The sequence below is a fragment of the Hemitrygon akajei genome, chromosome 18 (genome assembly GCF_048418815.1).
Source record: "Hemitrygon akajei chromosome 18, sHemAka1.3, whole genome shotgun sequence".
NCBI lineage: Eukaryota > Metazoa > Chordata > Chondrichthyes > Myliobatiformes > Dasyatidae > Hemitrygon > Hemitrygon akajei.
The window spans coordinates 27196397-27216164 of record NC_133141.1 but is presented as its reverse complement, the minus strand read 5'-3'; the positions used below and the strand labels follow the sequence as shown (position 1 = coordinate 27216164).

At 45.2% G+C, this 19768-nt stretch overlaps 1 protein-coding gene across 3 annotated transcripts in view; it reads right to left on the bottom strand.

The window, feature by feature from the left end:
• Window positions 1-210: 210 nt before the first annotated feature.
• LOC140741218 (activin receptor type-1-like) overlaps window positions 211-19768 on the bottom strand; it is a 109691-nt gene continuing 90133 nt past the window's right edge. For all 3 annotated transcript variants that reach the window (XM_073071163.1, XM_073071164.1, XM_073071165.1), the window contains 2 exons: window positions 13407-13537; window positions 211-6302 (listed from right to left, as the gene is read on the bottom strand). In XM_073071163.1, the coding sequence (XP_072927264.1) occupies window positions 6159-6302; window positions 13407-13537 (275 nt within the window). In that variant the 3' untranslated portion in view covers window positions 211-6158. The remainder of the gene's footprint in view (window positions 6303-13406; window positions 13538-19768) is intronic.

Below are 19768 nucleotides of genomic sequence, written 5' to 3'. Positions count from 1 at the left end.
ACACCCGCGTCCCGTAAATGAATGCATTTTTTAAAAAATGGCCCATGAAGAGAGGGGGGAGGCTGAGGTAAGGCATAAATGAAGCCATGGAGCAGGAGGGAACCAAATGGCCTGTTTCAGTCTTCTCCACTACTACAACAGCACAGACTCACTCACAGACAGCTGCCGATGGGCGTTGGAAGGAAAAGCAATACCAAAAGAAGTCATAAGTAAAGCAGCAAACTTTTATTCCATTCTTCTGATTGAATCTGGTTTATTACTTCTGTGGAAATGCTTTGATTAAAATATATTCTAAGTATGACATTTATGGGATTAATGTAATTACATAATACAGACAAAATAGATGTTTCTTTTATATAATTGCACACAAGCATCATCACAGAACATTAAGAATGTGCAAACTTTCAAGAATTAATTAGATTTATAATTTGTCTCACTAAATATGGTAGGAGCTTTAACTTTAGCTCAGTTGCCTTCTCCAGTCCTGAAGCCAATGGTAGTTGGGGCTCATTTACGTCACCTAAAACCCAGCCGGTCCTCTCATCAGCTGATTTCTGCACATTCGCACAGGTCAAAAGTCACTGGATACTAGTCAGAATCAGGTATCCTGGTGAATTTCTGCAGCAGCCTTCTCCTCCACTGAGACCCTAGCCCTCATGTTCTCAGGGGTCCTGAGAAGATTGGAAGACCCTGATGGCTATTCCAACTCTGGGCAGCTAAATGTGCACAGATCACACAAAACACAAGAAATCAGCAGCAGGAATAGGCCACTCAGCCCCTTTAAGTCTCCCCCATCATTTAATAAAATCGTACTGACGTACCCCAGACCTCACCTTCTCTTCTGTGGCAGGTCCCCATCACCCTCAATCCCCTCCAACCTTTCAGAAGTATACCCACCTACATATTCAATACTGCTAATAACCCAGCTTCCACCATCCGCAGGGCAGAGAATTCCAGAGATTCACCCCTCTTTGAGAGAAGAAATTTCTACGCACCTCAATTTTAATGACCACCCCCAAACCTTGTCTCCTTGTTTAAGATCCTCCCATGAGTGGGAACGCCTTGATAACTTCCCTGTCAATCCCCTTCAGGATCTTGTACAGTATGTTTCAAGAAGGTCACCCCTCATTCTCCTAAACTCAAAAGAATACAGAGCCAAAATATCCAGTCTCTCCTGGTGGATAACCCCTCATCCCAGGAGCAGGCCTAGTGAATCTCCTTTGGACTGCCTCCAATGCAACACCAAGACCCTATACAGCTGTAATACATGAATCAAAACCTCACTCTGTAAACCTGACCATCACTCCATGCTTTGTGCTTTAACTGCTAGGCTTAGGGAGAACCAAATGTGATCTTACAAAATATATACACTCAGTGGCCACTTTATTAGGTACACCTGCTCGTTAATGCAAATATCCAATCAGCCAATCACGTGGCAGCAGCTCAATGCATAAAAGCGTGCAGACATGGTCAAGAGGTTCAGTTGTTGTTCACACCAAACATCAGGACGGGAAAGAAATGTGATCTAAGTGACTTTGACCGTGGAATGGTTGTTGGTGCCAGACGGGATGATTTGAGTATCTCAGGAAATGCTGATCTCTTGGGATTTTCACACACAACAGCACAGCAGTCTCTAGAGTTTAAAGAGGATGATGCGAAAAACAAAAAATCATCCAGTGAGCGGTAGTTCTGTGGGGGAAAACGCCTTGTTAATGAGAGAGGTCGGAGGAGAACGGCCAGACTGGTTCAAGCTGACGGGAAAGTGACAGTAACTCAAATAATCACACATTACAACAGTGGTGCACAGAAGCGCATCTCTGAATGCACAACACATCAAACCTTGAAATGGATGGGCTACAGCAGCTGAAGACCACGAACATGCACTCAGTGGCCACTTTATTAGGTATAGGAGATGCATAATAAAGGAGCCACTGGGTGTCTGTCCATCCACACATCACAAGCGATGGGAAAGTTTGAATTATTTCTCCCACTTCTTTCTTTTAACACAGCGAGTCGGAGTCACAGTCTGCCCCAGGTCCACGTGAGTTATTAGGGGTACATCTGCTATCCCAGAACCACATCAATTGGGTCCTTCAGCAGAGGATGGCTGGTAATATGAGGTGTAGTGACATCCTGATTGTAAAAGGGATGGGTTTGTAGAGGTGGGTATTCCTTAGTCCACATCTTGTGACCTTATACAATCTTCTTCACTGTCCACCACAACACCAATTTAGGTGTCTTCTGCAAACTTACTAACCAAGCCATCTCCATTTTCACCCAAACTGTAAAACTAAATGACAAACAACAGCACACCACTGGTCACAAACTTCCTCTGACTCCTACCTCCAAGACAATTTTGTGTTTGATTAGCTAGCTCACCCTGAATCCCATGCGATCCAATCTTTGGATCATTCTGGACCTTGATAAAAGCTTTTTTGAAGTCCACATAGACAAGATGGACAATCATGTGCTAAACTGTCCACAAAACCAAGATCGCTCGTATTTACATCGTGGAGCAGGGTCTCTAACATCTGACTGATAAGTCTGCCCCCCACCCCCACATCAATATTACCATTCTGTTGTTGTATGCAATCCTACCCCAGAACTGGCAGCCTGCAGAATCAGTGTACATTAGGTAAACTGGTGCCAGCTCTATTAGCTGTGGCATCTGGCCTGGCATAAAAGCCAATCAGCTGTACCCAGCCCCTGGAAAAGTGCCATGAGCTGTTTCTCTGCTCGGAGGTGTTGCAGGAAAGGTGTGTTCCCTGGTGTAAGTGTGGAGAATGAGCAGTAAATTCAACCGCAGTTTTATTAACAGATTAATTGAAGCATTCTGTTGTAAACAGCAGTATCATTATTTCAAAACACGGTTTCGCTGGTTGGCAGGAGGAATGCTTTCTGTCACTGTCAAGGTCTGTGCGCAGTAATGTGTGTGCAAGGGTGGATCGCTGGCCCAGCTCCTGTTAGTGGCAAGAGGCACTGAAACAGCAGACCCACAGAGCGGGAAACAGGCCTTTCGGCCCAGCTGTCCACACTGACCAAGCTGCCCATCTACGCCAGTCCCACTTCCTCACATTTGGCCCATATTCCTCTAAACCTTTCCGATCCATGTACCTGTACAAATATCTTTTAAATGATGTTATCGTGACCACTTCTGACGTTTCTGCTAGCAACTTGTTTCATCCCTCTGTGTGAAAAACCTGCTCTCCTTGTCCCTATTAAATTTTTCCCTTCTCACCTTAAACCTGTGCCCTGTAGTTTTCGACTCCCTTAACCTGGGTAAAGGACTGTGACCATCCACCTTATTAATACCCCTCATGAGTTTGTAAACCTCTAAAAGGTCACTCCTCAGTTTCCTTCACTCCAGGGAAAACAGTCCCAGTGTATCTGGTCCCTCCTTGTATCTCAAGCCCTCCAGTCCAGGTAACATCCTTCTGAATTGTTTCTTCACCCTTTCCAATCTAACAACATCCTTTCTGTATCTGGGCGACCAGAACTGTGCACAGTACTCCAAGCATGGTCTCAGCAGCACCTTGTACAGCTGTAACATGACGTCCCATCTCCCTGTACTCAACGCCCTGACTGATGAAGGCCGGTGTGCCAAAGATCTTTTCCGCCACCGTGTTTACCTGTGTAGGAACTATGTACCTGAGCAATTGTCATCTGAGTGGGATATCATGAGATTGAGAAAGGGCATTGTACAAACATCAGTCTTTCCTTCACAGCTTTAATTTTAAGTCTCAGGTTCTGGCCCTTTTTAAAAGTCCTTTTTCTTTATGATATTCTTCCTCTTGGTCTCCCGATCCATTAAAAATTCCATTTCCTTTCTCTTCTGAAGGTGCTGATGAACTACCTTGGTCAAAGTCCCATCATCAGCCTTGGCCATTTGACATCTTTAAGGCACAATTTCAGATGACGGCTATCACTCAGCCGTGTGACTGCGGTGAGCACCACAGTTGGGGTCTATCCAGCCCTCATCCAAGGTCCATAATTACACTGGGATAAATTAGTAAAAGAAGCTAAAGAGAATGTGGGAAATTTTCAGGGAAGCCTGTTAGCATCTAAATACTCCTAAGCTTGGTCAAGCTGGACGTTGACACGCAATGCTGTCATCTGGTTGTCTGCCTTTCTTCAGCAGTGTGCTCAATAGGAAAAGATGGGTATCATCGCCTCAACTCCACCTTACCTGTGGCATTGAAGATATCTGGTGGATTGTGATGATTCACCCTCCAACTCTTGTGTCTCTGCCTTTCCTGAAGCTTGTGAGCTTTCCACAATAATGAACCAGCAACATCAGTGATGCTCTGTGTTGGCCAAGTCATTGCTGTGTTACCAGCAGCCTCTCTGTATGAATTTTGCTGCAGTTGACCATAACGTGCAATGTCTCTACTCTTCTCCTCACTTCTATCACCTCCTTCTAGTACACCTTCTCCTTCCCTTTCTCCCATGGTCCACTCTCCTCTCCTATCAGATTCCTTTGTCTTAGCCCTTTACCTTTTCCACCTATCAGCTCCCAGTTTCTTAATTCATCCCCTCTCCCCAGTCACTCACCTTCCCCCTCACCTGGTCTCTTCCAGCTTGTACTCCTTCCCTTCCCTCACCTTCTTATTCCGGCATCTGCCCCCTTCCCTTCCAGTTCTAACGTAAAATCTCAGCCTGCAACACTGACTGTTTAGTTCTCTCCACAGATGCTCCCTGACCTGCTGAGCTCCTCCAGCATTTTGTGTGTGTTACCCAGGATTTCCAACATCTGCAGAACTTCTTGAGTTTATAACATGCAATATGTAGCATCCACTTAGACAGAGGTCAAAAACGATCACCCAAATGTGTTAAGTCATTGAATTTTTAGCCCAGGGTGTTTTAGCAACATGTGAACTGCTTTTCAAGGTTCCTTGCTGTGAGATACGTGCGTGACCCCGTCCTCGCCACAGATACTGCCTGACCCACTCAATTGTTGGCTCGAGTAGATCCAGAGGTAACGTGGAAAGTTTGTGCCTTGGGTTGACTCTGAGGCCCAAATCACGAGTGTCTACAGTACCAGGATGAACTCCTGTGCTCAGATGTGTCCTCGCCATCCAATTACACCATGTGACCAATTATTCCACAAATCCATACAAATTGGGAATGTGGGAGGAAACCAGAGCACCTGGAGGAAACCCACGTGGACACAGGGAGAACGTACATGCTCCCTACAGATGGTGGCAGGAATTGAACCCGGGTCGCCGACGCTGTGGTAGTGTTAGGCTAACCACTATGCTACTGCACCACCCCAAACCCCCATATAAATTCCTCAGCCCTCTCGTTCGTCCCGTGCCCTGTTCTGATGTTACATGTGGCCAAGCCCGATGTCTGGTGAGGCTGGGCTATTGTTAGCCACTCGTGCTGGGGTTTTCACGTCTTCGATGGTGTTACTCAGCACTGACATTGAACATGAAGTGCCATCGCTGCAGGTTTCATAGGTCAAGAAAACCAGCACGAATTCTTTTGATTACAATACTTAAGTTTATATTAGGACTATAAAACACGTATATAGTAATTAAAATCTCCATGGTAATTATGCATTTGATTTTTCTTTCTTATCTTATAGCAAGGTTTTCTGTCAAATGTTTACAAAACCTGAGCAGCATTCTATTCACTATTAGTCCTCACCGCCGCTCCTGCTGTTTGTGGCATACTCTGTAAAAACTGTCCTGAATAATTCTGTTTGCTGACCTCTTAGTGCAAGGCAACAGTCTATAATAATCCAATAGAATCTATTTTGAGCTCACCAGTAAAGCTCCATGTGTGGTACCTCATTGGACGCTGGAATCTTGCTGAGCATTGTGTCAGTCCAATACCACAGCAAGTGCTACACTTAACACAGCAGTGTGCAAATTGCTCTGAGAGATTTCAATGTAGGAATTTCTTTTGTTCTTTCTTCTTCTTGTGTGTTTGAGGGGTCACTTGACAGCTTTGTTTAAGAGCTTGCAAAGCTTGACCCCAAAATGTCTTGATCCCCACATTCTTTCCAGTCCGGGGTCAGTTGGGAGCAGAATCCAAACGTGGAGCAGATGCTTGAGAGTGTTTGCTTGCAAGCTAGAAGGACATTAGGCAGGGCTGGGATGGATTAACTGTCTGAGATTTAAGAGCTTTTCTTTTGAGGATCAAATTAAAAAGAGTTAGCAGTCTGGCTTGAGCTTGTGCAGCGTGATGTCTGCATTGGCCAGGTTGGTTAGGGTCTTTTTGATGCGGAGAGCCGTCAGCCTAGCAGAGGGGCTCTGATACCAACATTCCTTCATCAGTTTAGCAAGAGAGGACAAAATCTAAAATAAAAAAGAAAGAAACATAAGCTCACGGAAAGAGGCTGGTGGTTAGTAAATTGGCCTTAACGTCGTCCCTAGCAGGCCAATATTTTCTTGAATACAAAATGGTAACACTGTGGGAGATGAATATTCTCAAGATTTTGCTGATCAGCCACCTTGTGGACTGATGCAAAACCTCCTCCGACAGTGGACAGAACAGTTTACATTTCTGTAGCCTCATCATCGCCCAAAACGTCCCAAAGTCAATAATCCACGCTTGAAGCCTGACACTTGAAATTTAGGGACACACACATCCAAATGGAACACAATAAACAAAAATAAAGCCGATGATCTGGGCATTTTAGATGCTGGTTTGTAATTATTGACAGAAAAACATGACTAAATATTGTAACAACTGCATGTAAGGTTTTTGGAAACAAATGTGTTCACTATTCAAGATTATTAATACATAGAAAATAATTTAAACCACAGAAAATAGTTGGATATCCTACAAGGATCAGTGTTCAGATATCTGATTCACCATTCATATTTTAAATCAAAAATACAACTTGAGGCTGAAGCAAGACTAGGGGATAGGGTCAATACTGAGGAGGTTGCGACAAATGACAAAACATTAATACATTTGCAGTATTGGGTTATAATTTACAAATGAACCAGCCAGATAAGCATACATAAGTCTCTGGTATCCTATTTTCCAAGTAATATAAAGAGATGGCATATTACTTGGAAAATCAGAAACCAGTGAATGAAACCAATGAACCTCCAATTAGAAATACCTAAAAGCCTAGAAGCAGCAAGGTTTGTCAGTGTGGTCAATATTTTGCTCACCCATGCTCATTTTACACTGGGCTAGACCACACAGTTTCAGTCCTTATTATAACCTTGGTCCGAATGTGGACCAAAGAGCTAATTTCCAGGGGTGAGGTTTGAGTGACTGCCCTTAATGTTAACACAGGATTTGGCTGAGTGTAGAACCCTGGTAAACTGGTCAATGAGAGTGTTCCTGACCAGCTGCATCATCTTTCTCTCACAAGGTCAGAAGTGGGGATGTTCACTGATGACGTTCAAGTTCCGTTGTAATTCAGAATTGGGTTTATTATCACTGACATATGTTGGGAAGTTTGTTGTTTTGTAGCAGCGATGCAGTGCAAGACATAAAAAGCACCATAAATTACAAAAAGAAATATACAGTATATAAAAAAGCATTGAATAAGTAATGCAAAAGGGGGCAACAATAGTGAGGTAGTGTTCATGGGTTCATTGTCCATTCAGAAATGTTATGGCAGAGTGGCAGAGGGGAAGAAGCTGTTCCTGAAACATTGAGTGTGTGTCCTCAGGCTCCTGTACCCCCTCCTTGATGGTAGCAATGAGAAAAGGGAATGTCTGGGCTAATGGGGGTCCTTAATGATGGATGCCACTTTCTTGAGGGACCAACTTTTGAAGATGTCCTGGATGGTGGGGAGACTAGTGCCCATGATAGATACTCAGCCCATGGCTGAGTTTCCAACCCTCTGCAGCTTTTCTGATCCTGTGCACTGGCTCCTCCACACCAGTCGGTGATGGAACCAGTCAGAATGTTCTCCACAGTACTTCTGTAGAAATCTGCTAGAGTCTTAGGTGACGTACCAAATCTCCTCAAACCCCTGAAGAAATTTAATTGCTGACGTGCCTTTTTTGTAATTGCATCATATGTTAGGCCCAGGATAGATCTCCTGAGAAATTCCTCAGTAAAGCAAGTAACATCCATGTCACAAAAGTTCTGGGCAATAACCTTCCCCATGATATTCAGCAACATCTCTGTCACAGAGGCTCTGCTATCGACATCTGAGGAATGACTACTGACCAAAAGCTTAACTAACCCAACCAGTTAATACATTACCATGAGAGCAAGTCATGGCTCGACTCCCCTAAAGCACTTCCAACAGCTGCAAAACATAGCTAGGTGTGTGACAGAACACTCCCTACCTGCCTGGATGGGTAGAGCTCCAACAACTCTCAGGATGCTCCAAGCTATTCAGTAGAAAGTAGGTCATTCAATCGGCTCCCTACCCAGCAGCCTAAACACTCCCTCTCTCCACCACTGGTGTACACTGTAGACAAAATGCACTGCCTCTGTGGACAAGAAGGGCAAGGAGACTGGAGGTCTCTCCTGGAGTTGGAGGACGGAGGAAAGAGGCTTGCTTTGACGTTGTTTTGTTGTTTGTTGTGTTCTGCGTTGTTCTGCCGAGCATTGTGGGCGTGCTATGTTGGTGTGGGCATCTGTGGTGACACTTCTGGGCTTCCCCCAGCACATCCTTAGGTTGTACTGGTTGTTGACAAAAATGACACATTTCACTGTATGTTTAAAGTTCAAAGTAAATTTATTATCAAACTACATAAATGTCACCATATACAACCCTGAGATCCATTTTCTTGCAGGCATTCACAGTAAATACAAGAAACACGGTAGAATCAATGAAAGACCTCACCCAACTGGACAAACAATCAGTGTATAAAAGACAACAAACTGTGCAAATACAAAAAGAAAAAAAAGAAACAATAATAATAAATAAGCAATAAATATAAAGAACACAAAATGAAGAGTTCTTGAAAGTGAGTCCATAGGTTGTGGGAACAGTTCAGTTATGGGAAAAGTGAAGTTATCCCCTTTGGTTCAAGAGCCAGATGGTTGAGAGGTAATAACCTTTCCTGAACCTGGTGGTGTGGGTCCTGAGGCCTTACTGATGGCAGCAGTGAGAGGAGAGCATGATCTGTGTGGTGGGGGATACTTGATGATGGATGCTGCTTTCCTGTCACAGGGCTCCGTGTAGGTGTGTTCAATGGTGGGGACAGCTTTACCCGTGATGGACTGGGCCAATGTACACGTGAGAAATAAATCCAAACTAAATCTGAATTTGAGTCTGAAAAGAAGGAAAAGGGGAACAGGTGCATGTAGTGTTGATGTTCAAGGAGTATTCTTGTACACAAGTCAAATGTAGCAAGCAATTATGGAGGATATGGTATATTAAGACTATAAGATCATAAGACATTGGAGCCGAATTAGGCCATTCGGCCCATTGAGTCTGCTCTGCCATTCCATCATGGCTGATTTATCATCCCTCTCAACCCCATTCTTCTGCCTTCTCCCCATGACCTTTGACACCTTTTCAACTGTAATCAAGAAACTATCAAGCTCCACTTTCACCCTACGCAATGACTTGGCCTCCACATGTGTCTGTGGCAATGAATTCCACAGATCCACCACTTTCTGGCTCAACAAATCCCTCCTCGTCTCTGTTCTAAAGGGATGTCCTTCTATTCTGAGTCTGTGCCCTCTGGACGTAAACTCACCCACTACAGGAAACACCTGCTCCAAGCGCACTCTATCTAGGCCTTTCAATATTTGATAGGTTTCATTGAGCACCCCCCCCCCCCCCCACTCATTCTTCTAAACTTTAGCAATTCCAGGCCCAGGGCCATCAACCTTGCCTGATGTGTTAACCCTTTAATTCCTAGGATCATTCTCAGGAACCTCCTCTGGACCTTCTTCACTGCTAGCACATCCTTTCTTAGATAAGGGGCCCAAAACTGCTCACAATACTCCAAGTGTGGTCTGACCAATGCCTTATAAAGCCTCAGCATTACATCCTTAATTCGCATGTCAAACCTGGTTCATCTGTACTGTGGATAAATCTGGTCACTCTAGTATAAAAAGGGTACAGGGAAGAACGGACAAAAGGTTTGGCAACATACTTGAACAGAGAATGTCTGTTGTGTGGGTCTGATGGGGAGGAAGCATTGACCAGTTCCAAGTTAGCAGGCTGCAGGTCAGCAAAGTCAGAGAGTGACGTTTTTGTCTGTCATTATATTCGAAGTAGGGCACATTGAATCATGGAGTCATATGGATGTGGGCTCTTCAGTTCAACTAGTCCATGTTGGCCATGGTGCAATACACAGCTAGTCCCAGTTTCCTGCATTCCGAGTCTAGACCCTCCATGTACCACCCAAGTGCTTCCTAAATAATATTATTGTACCAGGCTCAACCACATCCTCGGGCAGTTTGCTAAACTCACCACCCCCTGTGTGAAAACTTTGTCCCTCAGGTCCCTTTTAGATCTTCCTCCTCTCACCTAAACCTATGACGCCTAGTTTTAGGTTCTCCTACCTTGGGATAATACCGTCAGTGCCTCTCATCATTTTAAACACTTTAGTAGGGTTGCCTCTCATTCTCCTAGGTTCTAAGGAATAAACGCCTAGCCTGGCGAACCTCTCCCTGCAATTCAGACCCTCTAGTCCTGGCAATATCCTTCTCTGCCCACTCTGATTGGGTAACTTGTATGTCCTGAGTCAGAAGGGCACAGGCTGAACTCCCAACTCCTGAGGCCTGAGCACAGAGTCCAGCTCTGTGGGACCATTGACAGTTGGGAGGTGGCATCTTTCACAGGAGATTCTGCACAACGGCTCCACCTGCCCCCTCAGGTAAATGGAAAGATCCCGTGACAATATTCCAAGAAGAGCAGGCAAGTGCATCAGTACTTATTCCATTGTTAATATTACTGAGGCACAGTCAGTCATTGGCATTTGTGCCATCTTTCTTTGGCTGAGTGAGGAGGCAGTTTTGCAGCTGTATAGAGCTTTAGTTGGGCCGTGCTTGGAGTGCTGTATGCAGTTCTGGTTGCTCTCATGACATGAAGGATATAGAGGCTCTGGAGGGGGTAAAGAGGAGATATGCTCTGTTCGGCCTGGATTTGAGGCTATAAGGAGAGGTTGAATCTTTTTCCCCAGGTAGAAACGTCAAGTACTAGATGACATGCATTTAAGGTGAGAGGTGAAATGTTAAAGGAGATGCGCAAGACAAGTTTTTCTTCCTCACTGAGAATGGTGGGTGCCTGGAACAGGCTGCCAGGGGTGTTGGTGGTGTTTAAGAAGCTGTTAAACTGACGCATGTTGATTTAATTTAGCATCATGGTCAGCACAGACATTGTGGGCTGAAGGGCCTGTTCCTCGTTCTATGTTCTCTGAGTACTGTGTGCAGTTCTGGTTGCCCTGGATGTCAATAAACTGAAGTGTGTGTGAAAAGGACTTACAAGGATGTTACAGGGCTGACGGACATGTGTGACAAAGAGAGACTGAATATGCTGTGTGCATTTTCCCTGGGGTGTCGGAGGCTTATAAATTCATGGGGGGCATAGATAAGCTGGATAGTCAGTCTTTTTCCCAAGGTAGTGGAGTCTAAAAATATAGGGGTTAGGTTTAAGGTGAGAGGAGAAAGATTTAAAAGGAGCTGAGGGACAACTTTTCCACATGGAGCTGGTGAGTATATGGAAGAGGAAGTGGTAGAGGCAAGTGCAATTATATTTGAAGCTATTTGAATGGGTTTGTGGATAGGAAAGGTTCAGAGGGATACGGGACAAATGCAGGTAAATGGGACTCACTGAGTGAGGCAACTTGTTTGCCACAGACGAGCTAAGCCTGTTGCATAACTCCTTCACCCTGTGACTCTGTTACCCATTCAATGTCTGTAACAATTTTGGGTGCCTTAATGGACAAAAGTGGCAGATTCGTGATAGAGAGACTAAGGAAAGGCAGACTGTCCACAACCTCAGTGCCCCACAGGAACTGAGGTGTGTCCACTGCACCACGATCACCCTATGTGACTTCACCTGACTCGGCTTCAGCTCCTACTACTGGCACTCTCTCCATCCATTGTAGCTCTTCCAATATTGGCCAGCCTCCCTTGTTCTATTTTACAGCCTGTCCTTATCTAAAGCTCTGCTTAACTCGCACCAAGTCCCATTTAGTCATTTGCTTTGTGCTCTCTGAGTCCAACAATGCTTTGATTTATATCAAATATCCAAGATTTAAGATTCAAGTTTGTCACATGTCCATTGAAATATAGAGTGAAAAAGCATTGTTTGCGTTAACAACCACCACACCCAAGGGTGCGCTGGGGGCAGCCCGCAAGTGTTGCCACATTTTTCGGCACCAACATAACATACCCACAATGCTCGGCAGAACAATACAGAACACAACAAACAACAAAACAACAACAGCAAAAACAAGCCCTGTTCCTCCCTCCCACCCGTTCCCATACACAGTCCTTTATCCCCAGAATAGGCCTCCAGTCTGCAGTCTTCAGTGGACGCAGACTCGGGCCAGTAGATCACTGGCCATCGACATCCCCAGCGGACTCACGGAGATTTGCAGGCTCGGCTCTGGTCAAAGGACCTTGACTTCTGGACTTCTAATTCAACCCTTTGGTCTTGATCGTCAGCATCCGCTGATCACCAAATACTAGGCCTCGAACTCCAGTCTCGTCAATGAACTCCGGTCTCAGGGGGTCACAAGAACTCATTCCTCCTGTCCGCACAGACCTCCAACTCCAGAACCCACCAACAACTCAATTTAACAATGCCCTTGATATCTTTGTTAATTTCAGTAGCCTTCCATCTTCGAAACCCTCCAAATTCGTTGCTAGGTCATTCCTAGTTCCAGCATTGGTAGCTATGCCTTCATCAGCTCAGACCCCAACATCTTGAACTTGCCTCATACGGTACCTATGTGCATTTGTCTTTTCCTCTACACTGCTTCTTATAGGCTACTTCTTTGACCCAGACCTTGGCTATTGGCCCTCATATCTCATGATGCGGCCTGGTGTCAAATTTTGTTTAATAACGTGGCTTTGAAACAACTTGCAATGCTTAATTACAAAAGAAAGCTGCAATGTAAACGCATCCCACTGGAGTAGATGTTTGCGCGTAACCATTTTCCTCGTAGAGCAGTAGAGAGTTACATCACAGAAACAGGCTCTCTGGCCCACTGAGTCTGTGCTGACCATCAACCAACTATTTACACTGAAACCATTTTATTGTCCCCATGTTCCCATCAACCCCAGCCAGATTTTACCCCTCTCCCACACACCAGAGGCAATTTACAGCAGGCAATTAACCCCCCAAACCGTCCGTCTCTGGGATATGGGAAAAACCAAAGCTGCCAGAGGAAACCCACACAGTCACAGGGTGAATGGGCACACTCCACACCAATGGCCATGGCGAACTTGAACTTTAACAAGAGAGCAAAGTCCTTCAAATCAGGGAATGCCAAAAAAAAGGAGCAGATACATACCGGATCAGAAAACCATCTGTTGGGGACGTTGGGTCGCTGCTGATCAGTGCAGACGACTTTCCTCATGTCTTCAAAGCTGGGGTCAGTGGGAACCAAGTCATAAAATGGAGGCTTGTACTCTTCTGTGATTCCTGTTTCCAACACAAAGAACAATTAAGGAGCCTTTAGTCATATGTTCAAAACTGATCACTGCTTTTGTCCTGTGAATGATCTCTTGCATCAGCAGAGCAATGCGAGTTTACCAGTCCTGAACTCTGAGGCACAAAGGTGCAGCTGTATGGCCTAAGGCTCACACGGGAGGATGAGGAGTTGGTAGATAGGAGCCACAGAGAGTAGCCATTCCTAAGTCAGTCATTTTGGATTCGCAACAACATCTCCATCAGCACAGGCACACCACAAGGCTGTGTGCTTAGCCCCCTGCTCTACTCACTTTACATTATGACTGTGAGGGTAAACACAGCTCCAATGCCTTGTTCAAGTTTGCTGACGACACCACTGTCACTGACTGAATCAGAGGTGGTGACGAATTGGCATATAGGAGAGAGATTGGAAATCTGGTTGAGTGGTGCCACAACAGCAACCTCTCACTCAAAGTCAGCAAAACCAAGGAGCTGGTTAATGACTACAGGAATAAGAAGCAGGAGGTCTATGAGCCAGTCCTCATTGGGGGATCAGGGGTGGAGAGGGTCAGAAATTTTAAATTCCTTGCATTACTGTATCAGAGATTCTGTGCTGAGACCAGCATGTAGCTGCCATTGCAAAGAAGACACAGCAGTGCCTCTACTTCCTTAGATGTTTACGTAGCTTTTGGCAGCTAATACTTTGACAAACTTCTATAGATGCATGGTGACTGGTTGCTTCACACCCTGGTATGGAAACATCAGTGCTCTTGAACAGAAAAGCCTACAAAAAGTATCAGCTCAGTCCATCACAGGAAAAGACCCTCTCCACAATTGAACGCATTTACAATGAGCACTGACACTAGAAAGCATCATCCATCATCAAGGACTTCTGCCGTCCAGGCCGTGCTCTCCTTTCACAGCTGCTATCAGGAAAGAGGTACAAGAGCCATCGGTCCCACACCATCAGGTTCAGGAACAGTTATTATCCTACAAGCACCAGACTCCTGAACTAATGTGGATAATTTCACTCGCCTCAACACTGAACTGATTCCACAACCTATAGACTTACTTTCAAGGACTCAGTATTATTATAATAATAATTTTTTTTTTTGTATTTGCACTTTGTCTTATTTCGCACATTATTTGTCTGTCAGTCTTTGTGTGTAGTTTCTCACTGATTCTGCTGTGTCCACTGTGAAAATGAATCTCAGGGTGGTATATGGTGACATACAGTGTACGTACTTCGATAATAAGTTTACTTTGAACTTTGAACTGAACTTAAGTGGCAGGAGGCAGGTATCTGGGTAAACTGTCAGGACAGGGAATTGGAATAGGCAGACAGTGCAGAGTAACCCCATGGCTGTTTCCCTCAATAACAAGTGGACACTGTTGGCAGGGATGACTAGCAGAGGAAAGCCACAGCGACCAATTCTCTGGCTCTGTGGCTCAGAGGGAAGTGTGTGTGTGTGTGTGTGTGTGTGGGGGGGGGGGGGTTTGAGAAGAGGACTGCAGCGGAGATAGGGTTAGGGGAACAGACAGCAGATTCTGTGAACATGAGGAGACACCCAGGTGGTGCGTTGCCTCTCAGGCGCCAGAGTCAGGGATGTCTTGGATCGTGTCCACAGCATTCTAAAGGGGGAGGGTGAGCAGCCAAAAGTTGCGGTACATATTGGAACCAATGAGATGGGTAGGAAAAGGGAGGTGGTTCTGGGGAGAGAATGTAGGGAGCTGGGTAGAAAGCTGAAAAGCAGAACATCCTGCGTAGTAATCTCTGGATTGCTGCCTGAGCCACATGCCAGTGAGGGTAAGAAAAGGATGATTTGGCAGATGAATGTGTGGCTGAGGAACTGGTGCAGAGGACAGGGCTTCAGGTTCTTGGATCATCTACGGGAGGGATAACCAGTACAAAGAGAATGAATTATACCTGAACATGAGGGGGACAAATATCTTTGCAGGCAGATTTGCTCAAGCTGTTTGGGAGTGTTTAAACTAGTTTGACAGGGGGATGGGAACTAGAGTGATAGGTCAAAGGATGGGGCAGTCGGTGTACAGCGTTTAGAGATACTATGAGGAAGGATAGGCAGTTAATATGGCAAAACTGCAGTCAGTGGATGGGTTAAAGTGTGTTCATTTTAATGCAAGAATTATCAGGAACAAGGGTGATGAACTCAGACCAAAGGTCACTACGTGGAGCTACAACATTGTGACCATTTCGGAGACTTCGCTGTTGCTGGATGTTCTGGGGTTTAGATGTTTCCGAAAGGGACAGGGAGGGAGTGGCATTGCTAATCAGGGACAGTATCACAGCTGCAGAAAGGGAGGGTGTCATGGCAGTGTTGTTTACTGAGTCAGTGTGAGTGGAAGTAAGAAACAGGAAGGGAGAAATCACTCTACTGGGAGTAGCCATAGACGCCCCCCCATAGTGAGCAACACTGAGGAAAGTATTAGGTGGTAGATTTTGGAAAGGCGCAAAACTAACAGGGTTTTGTCATGGGGGAATTCAACTTCCCTAATATTGATTGGCACCCCCTTGGTACAAAATATATAGATGGGGCAGAATTTGATAAGTGTGTCCAGAAAGGATACCTGACAAAGTACTTACACAGGAAACTAGAGAGGCCATTCTGCATCTGGTGCAAGGTTAATGGCAGAATTCTTGGCAATGTGGTGGAACAGAGGGATCACAGTGTCCATACCCATAGATCCCTCAAAGTTGCTGCACAAGTTGATAGGGTAGCTTAGAAGGTGTATGATGTGCTGGTCTTCATTAGCTGGGGGATTGAGTTCAAGAGCCGCAAGGCAATTCTGCAGCTCTATAGAACCCTGATTAGACGACACTTGGAATATTGTGTTCAGTTCTGGTCACCTCATTGTAGGAAGGATGTGGAAGCTTTAGAGAGGGTACAGAGGAGATCTACCAGGATGCTGTTTGGATTACAGAGCATGTATTGTGAGGTTAGGCTGAGAGAGCTGGGGCTTTTCTCTTTGGAGTGAAGGAGATGAGTGATGAATTGATAGAGGTGTACAAGATGATTAGAGGAATAGATTAAGTGAATAGCTGGAGACTTTTAACCAGGGTGGAAATGGCTAGTACAAGGGGACATAATGTTAAGGTGATTGGAGGGAAGTATAGAGGGAAGGGTAAGTTTTTTTTTACACAAAGTGGTGGTGTGGAATGTGCTGTCAGGGCTGGTGCTAGAGGCAGATACATTAGGAACATTTAAGAAAATCTTAGATAGAAGATGGAGTGCTATGTAGGAGGGAAGGGTTAGATTGATCAGAGTCAGCTGAAAGGTTGGTGCACCAGGGCCCATGGGCCTGTACTGTGCTCTTTACTCCTAAGCAATAAAATTGGATGATTTGCATGCCTGGGATTTTATTTGACCTTGAGACCTTTGCGAACTGCAGGCTTTATGCTTCAGGTGCACTCCTGTGTGGCCCTGGTGAGTCTCGAGCCTCAGTAATTTTCAGAGTGTTCTCAAATGGGAAGCAGTATTGATTACATTAGAGCTGCTGATTATGTGTTGGGTTGATGCCAACATGGAGTGGTTGGGTCTGCTTTTGTTTTGCAATTTATTTATCATTCTCTATTTGTTCAAAATTAATGCCCAGGTATGATGGCAGTATTATAGTAGGCTAATCACAACACAGGACGTTTGAGTGACAACTAAGAAGAGTGTGCTAGGCACAAGACTATATACTGTAAATCTAAATTGCTGTTTGTGCACAGTTAATGCCAGTGTATATTTTTGGCATAGGCTGTTGGTCTACATCTGTGAAACATAGATTACCTTTGAGTCAAACAAAGGAGAGCTTTGGAGCTTTTTTTTACAAAACACCATTAACTGATAAACATTTGGAAAGTCAAAGTTCAAAGTAAAATTTATTATTAGAGTACATACATGCCACCACATACAACCCTGAGAATCTTTTCCTGCGGGCAAATCTATGGAACAGTAACTGTAAACAGGATCAACAGACACCAAACTGTGCAAATGCAGATATAAATTAATAGCAATAGATAACGAGCATGAAATAACAAGGTTAAAAGGTCAAACATTATTTAAGCAACTCTTACATTACTCACAACCTGGAGGAGAGCTATTCAGCCTGTTAAATCTATGCCAGATCTCCAGAGCAATCGCATTCCTCTCACTGAAAGCATCCCATCCAACTGGTACGGTAACTGCTCTGGCTGAGACCACAAGGAACCGTAGAGAGTCATGGACACGGCTCAGCACATCACAAAAAACAGCCTCTCCTCCACGGACTCTGTCTACACTTCCCACTGCCTCCGTGAACATAATCAGAGACCCCACCCACCCCAGACATTCTCTCATCTCTCCTCTCCCATTGGGCAGAAGATACAAAAGCCTGAAAGGATGTACCACCAGGCTCAAGAACAGCTTCTATCCCAGTTATAAAATTACTGAATAGACTCCTTTGTGTGATAAGATGGACTCTTCACCTCACAATCTCCCTTGTCATAGCCTTGCACCTTATTCTCTGTCTGCACTGCACTTTCTCTGTAAATGTTAACACTTCATTCAGTGTTCTGTTACCCTTGTACTAGCTCAGTGTACTGTTGTGGTGAAGTTATCTGCATGAACAAAGCTTTTCCCAACCGAGATACATGTGGCAATAATAAACCAATTTACCAATTTCCATCCCCCTACTTTGCTCCTTGTAGTCTATTCTACTGTATCTCGCACAGCCACCAGCTCTCCCAACACACGCTACTTGAGAGATCACTTACTGCGGCCAGTGAACCGACCAGCTCACGTGTCATGACGTGGGAGGAAACTGGAGCGCCTGGGTGAAACGGAGCCATTCACAGGGAGAACATGCAAACTCTACGCAGACAGAGTTCAATCAGGTCCAGATTGAACTCTGATGGCTGGAGCTGTGAGACAGCACCACATATTAAATCGGAATTAGTGACCGTGACTTATATGGCTGTGAGATAAAATACAGGTCGGCCACCTCGAAACGGCAATCAGTAATTCGGTCCCGCTGCTGGTTCGGACATCATTATCGCCAGCCTAGTTTCAAATTTCCCTCATCGCCCTGCTGCTGTTTTAGCAGAATCAACTGTTGCCAAGGTCTTTAAAAGAAGCACTTATTTTCATGACCTGTGCTATCTGGCCCCAGTCACGTCTTCATTGAATAAAGGAAGTGCTTCTCGCAGGGTAAAATGCAAACACCATTCGTTATCTATACAAGATGAGGTGGAAGTTCTGAAAATACTTGACAGCGGTGTGTCTGTGAAAAGCATACACGACTTGTATAACATTGGATCTTCCACAGTTTATGATGGAACAAAATGAAAAGTTGCTCCAGTTCTTTGCAGAGAATTAAAAAAACAGATGTGAACGTTGGACATAGAAATCTACAGCACATCACAGGCCCTTCGGCCCACAATGTTGTGCCGACCATGTAACCTACTCTAGAGACTGCCTAGAATTACCCTAGTGCATAGCCTTCTATTTTTCTAAGCTCCATGCACCTATCTAAGAGTCTCTTAAAAAACTCTATTGTATCCGTCTCCACCACCTTCGCTGGCAGTGCACAAGGAAAACAATGCAAGATGTTCACAACTAGATAAAGTTCTCAGAAAGTGGTTTAAACTCCGTGCCAGCGAAGGCGTAGAACTGTCAGGAGAGATGGTGAAGGAACAAGCGAAGTTATCTCATGAAGAATTAGGACTGGATTATCAATATGATTACAGTGAAGGGTGGCTTCAGCGTTTCAAACCGTCATGGTCCGGTCCGAAGTCTGCATTCTGGTTCATGGTCTGGTCCGTGGACTCCGGACTCCGGGTCCTCCGGCTGTCCCTTGTTTCGATTGGACTCAACCATAAGCACCTGATGCTCATCCTGGGGCTGGGAATATAAGTGGCCCTGGGATTGAGTGTGGTTGGGGGGGGGGGGGGGGGGGTTGTCTTGTCAAGGTTCCCTGGGGGCTAGAATGGCCACTTGCCATCTTTAGGCTGAGCTGGAGAACCATTGCTTCTGGGAGCCTTGCTGTCAGTGGTCAGAGCTCTCATTGTGGTATGGATTTGGCTGTTTCCCGGGCCAGCTGGGTGGCTGTCAGCCACTCTGAGCTAGGTAGGGATCCGGTTGTTTCTGTAGCCAGCCAAGGCTGCTGGCTGTGACTGTGACTTGGAACAACCCTAATGAAGAGATGGAACTGTCTGTTGTTCTTTGGTGTTTGGCTCTTCCTGTCCTTGCCCTGTGGGGT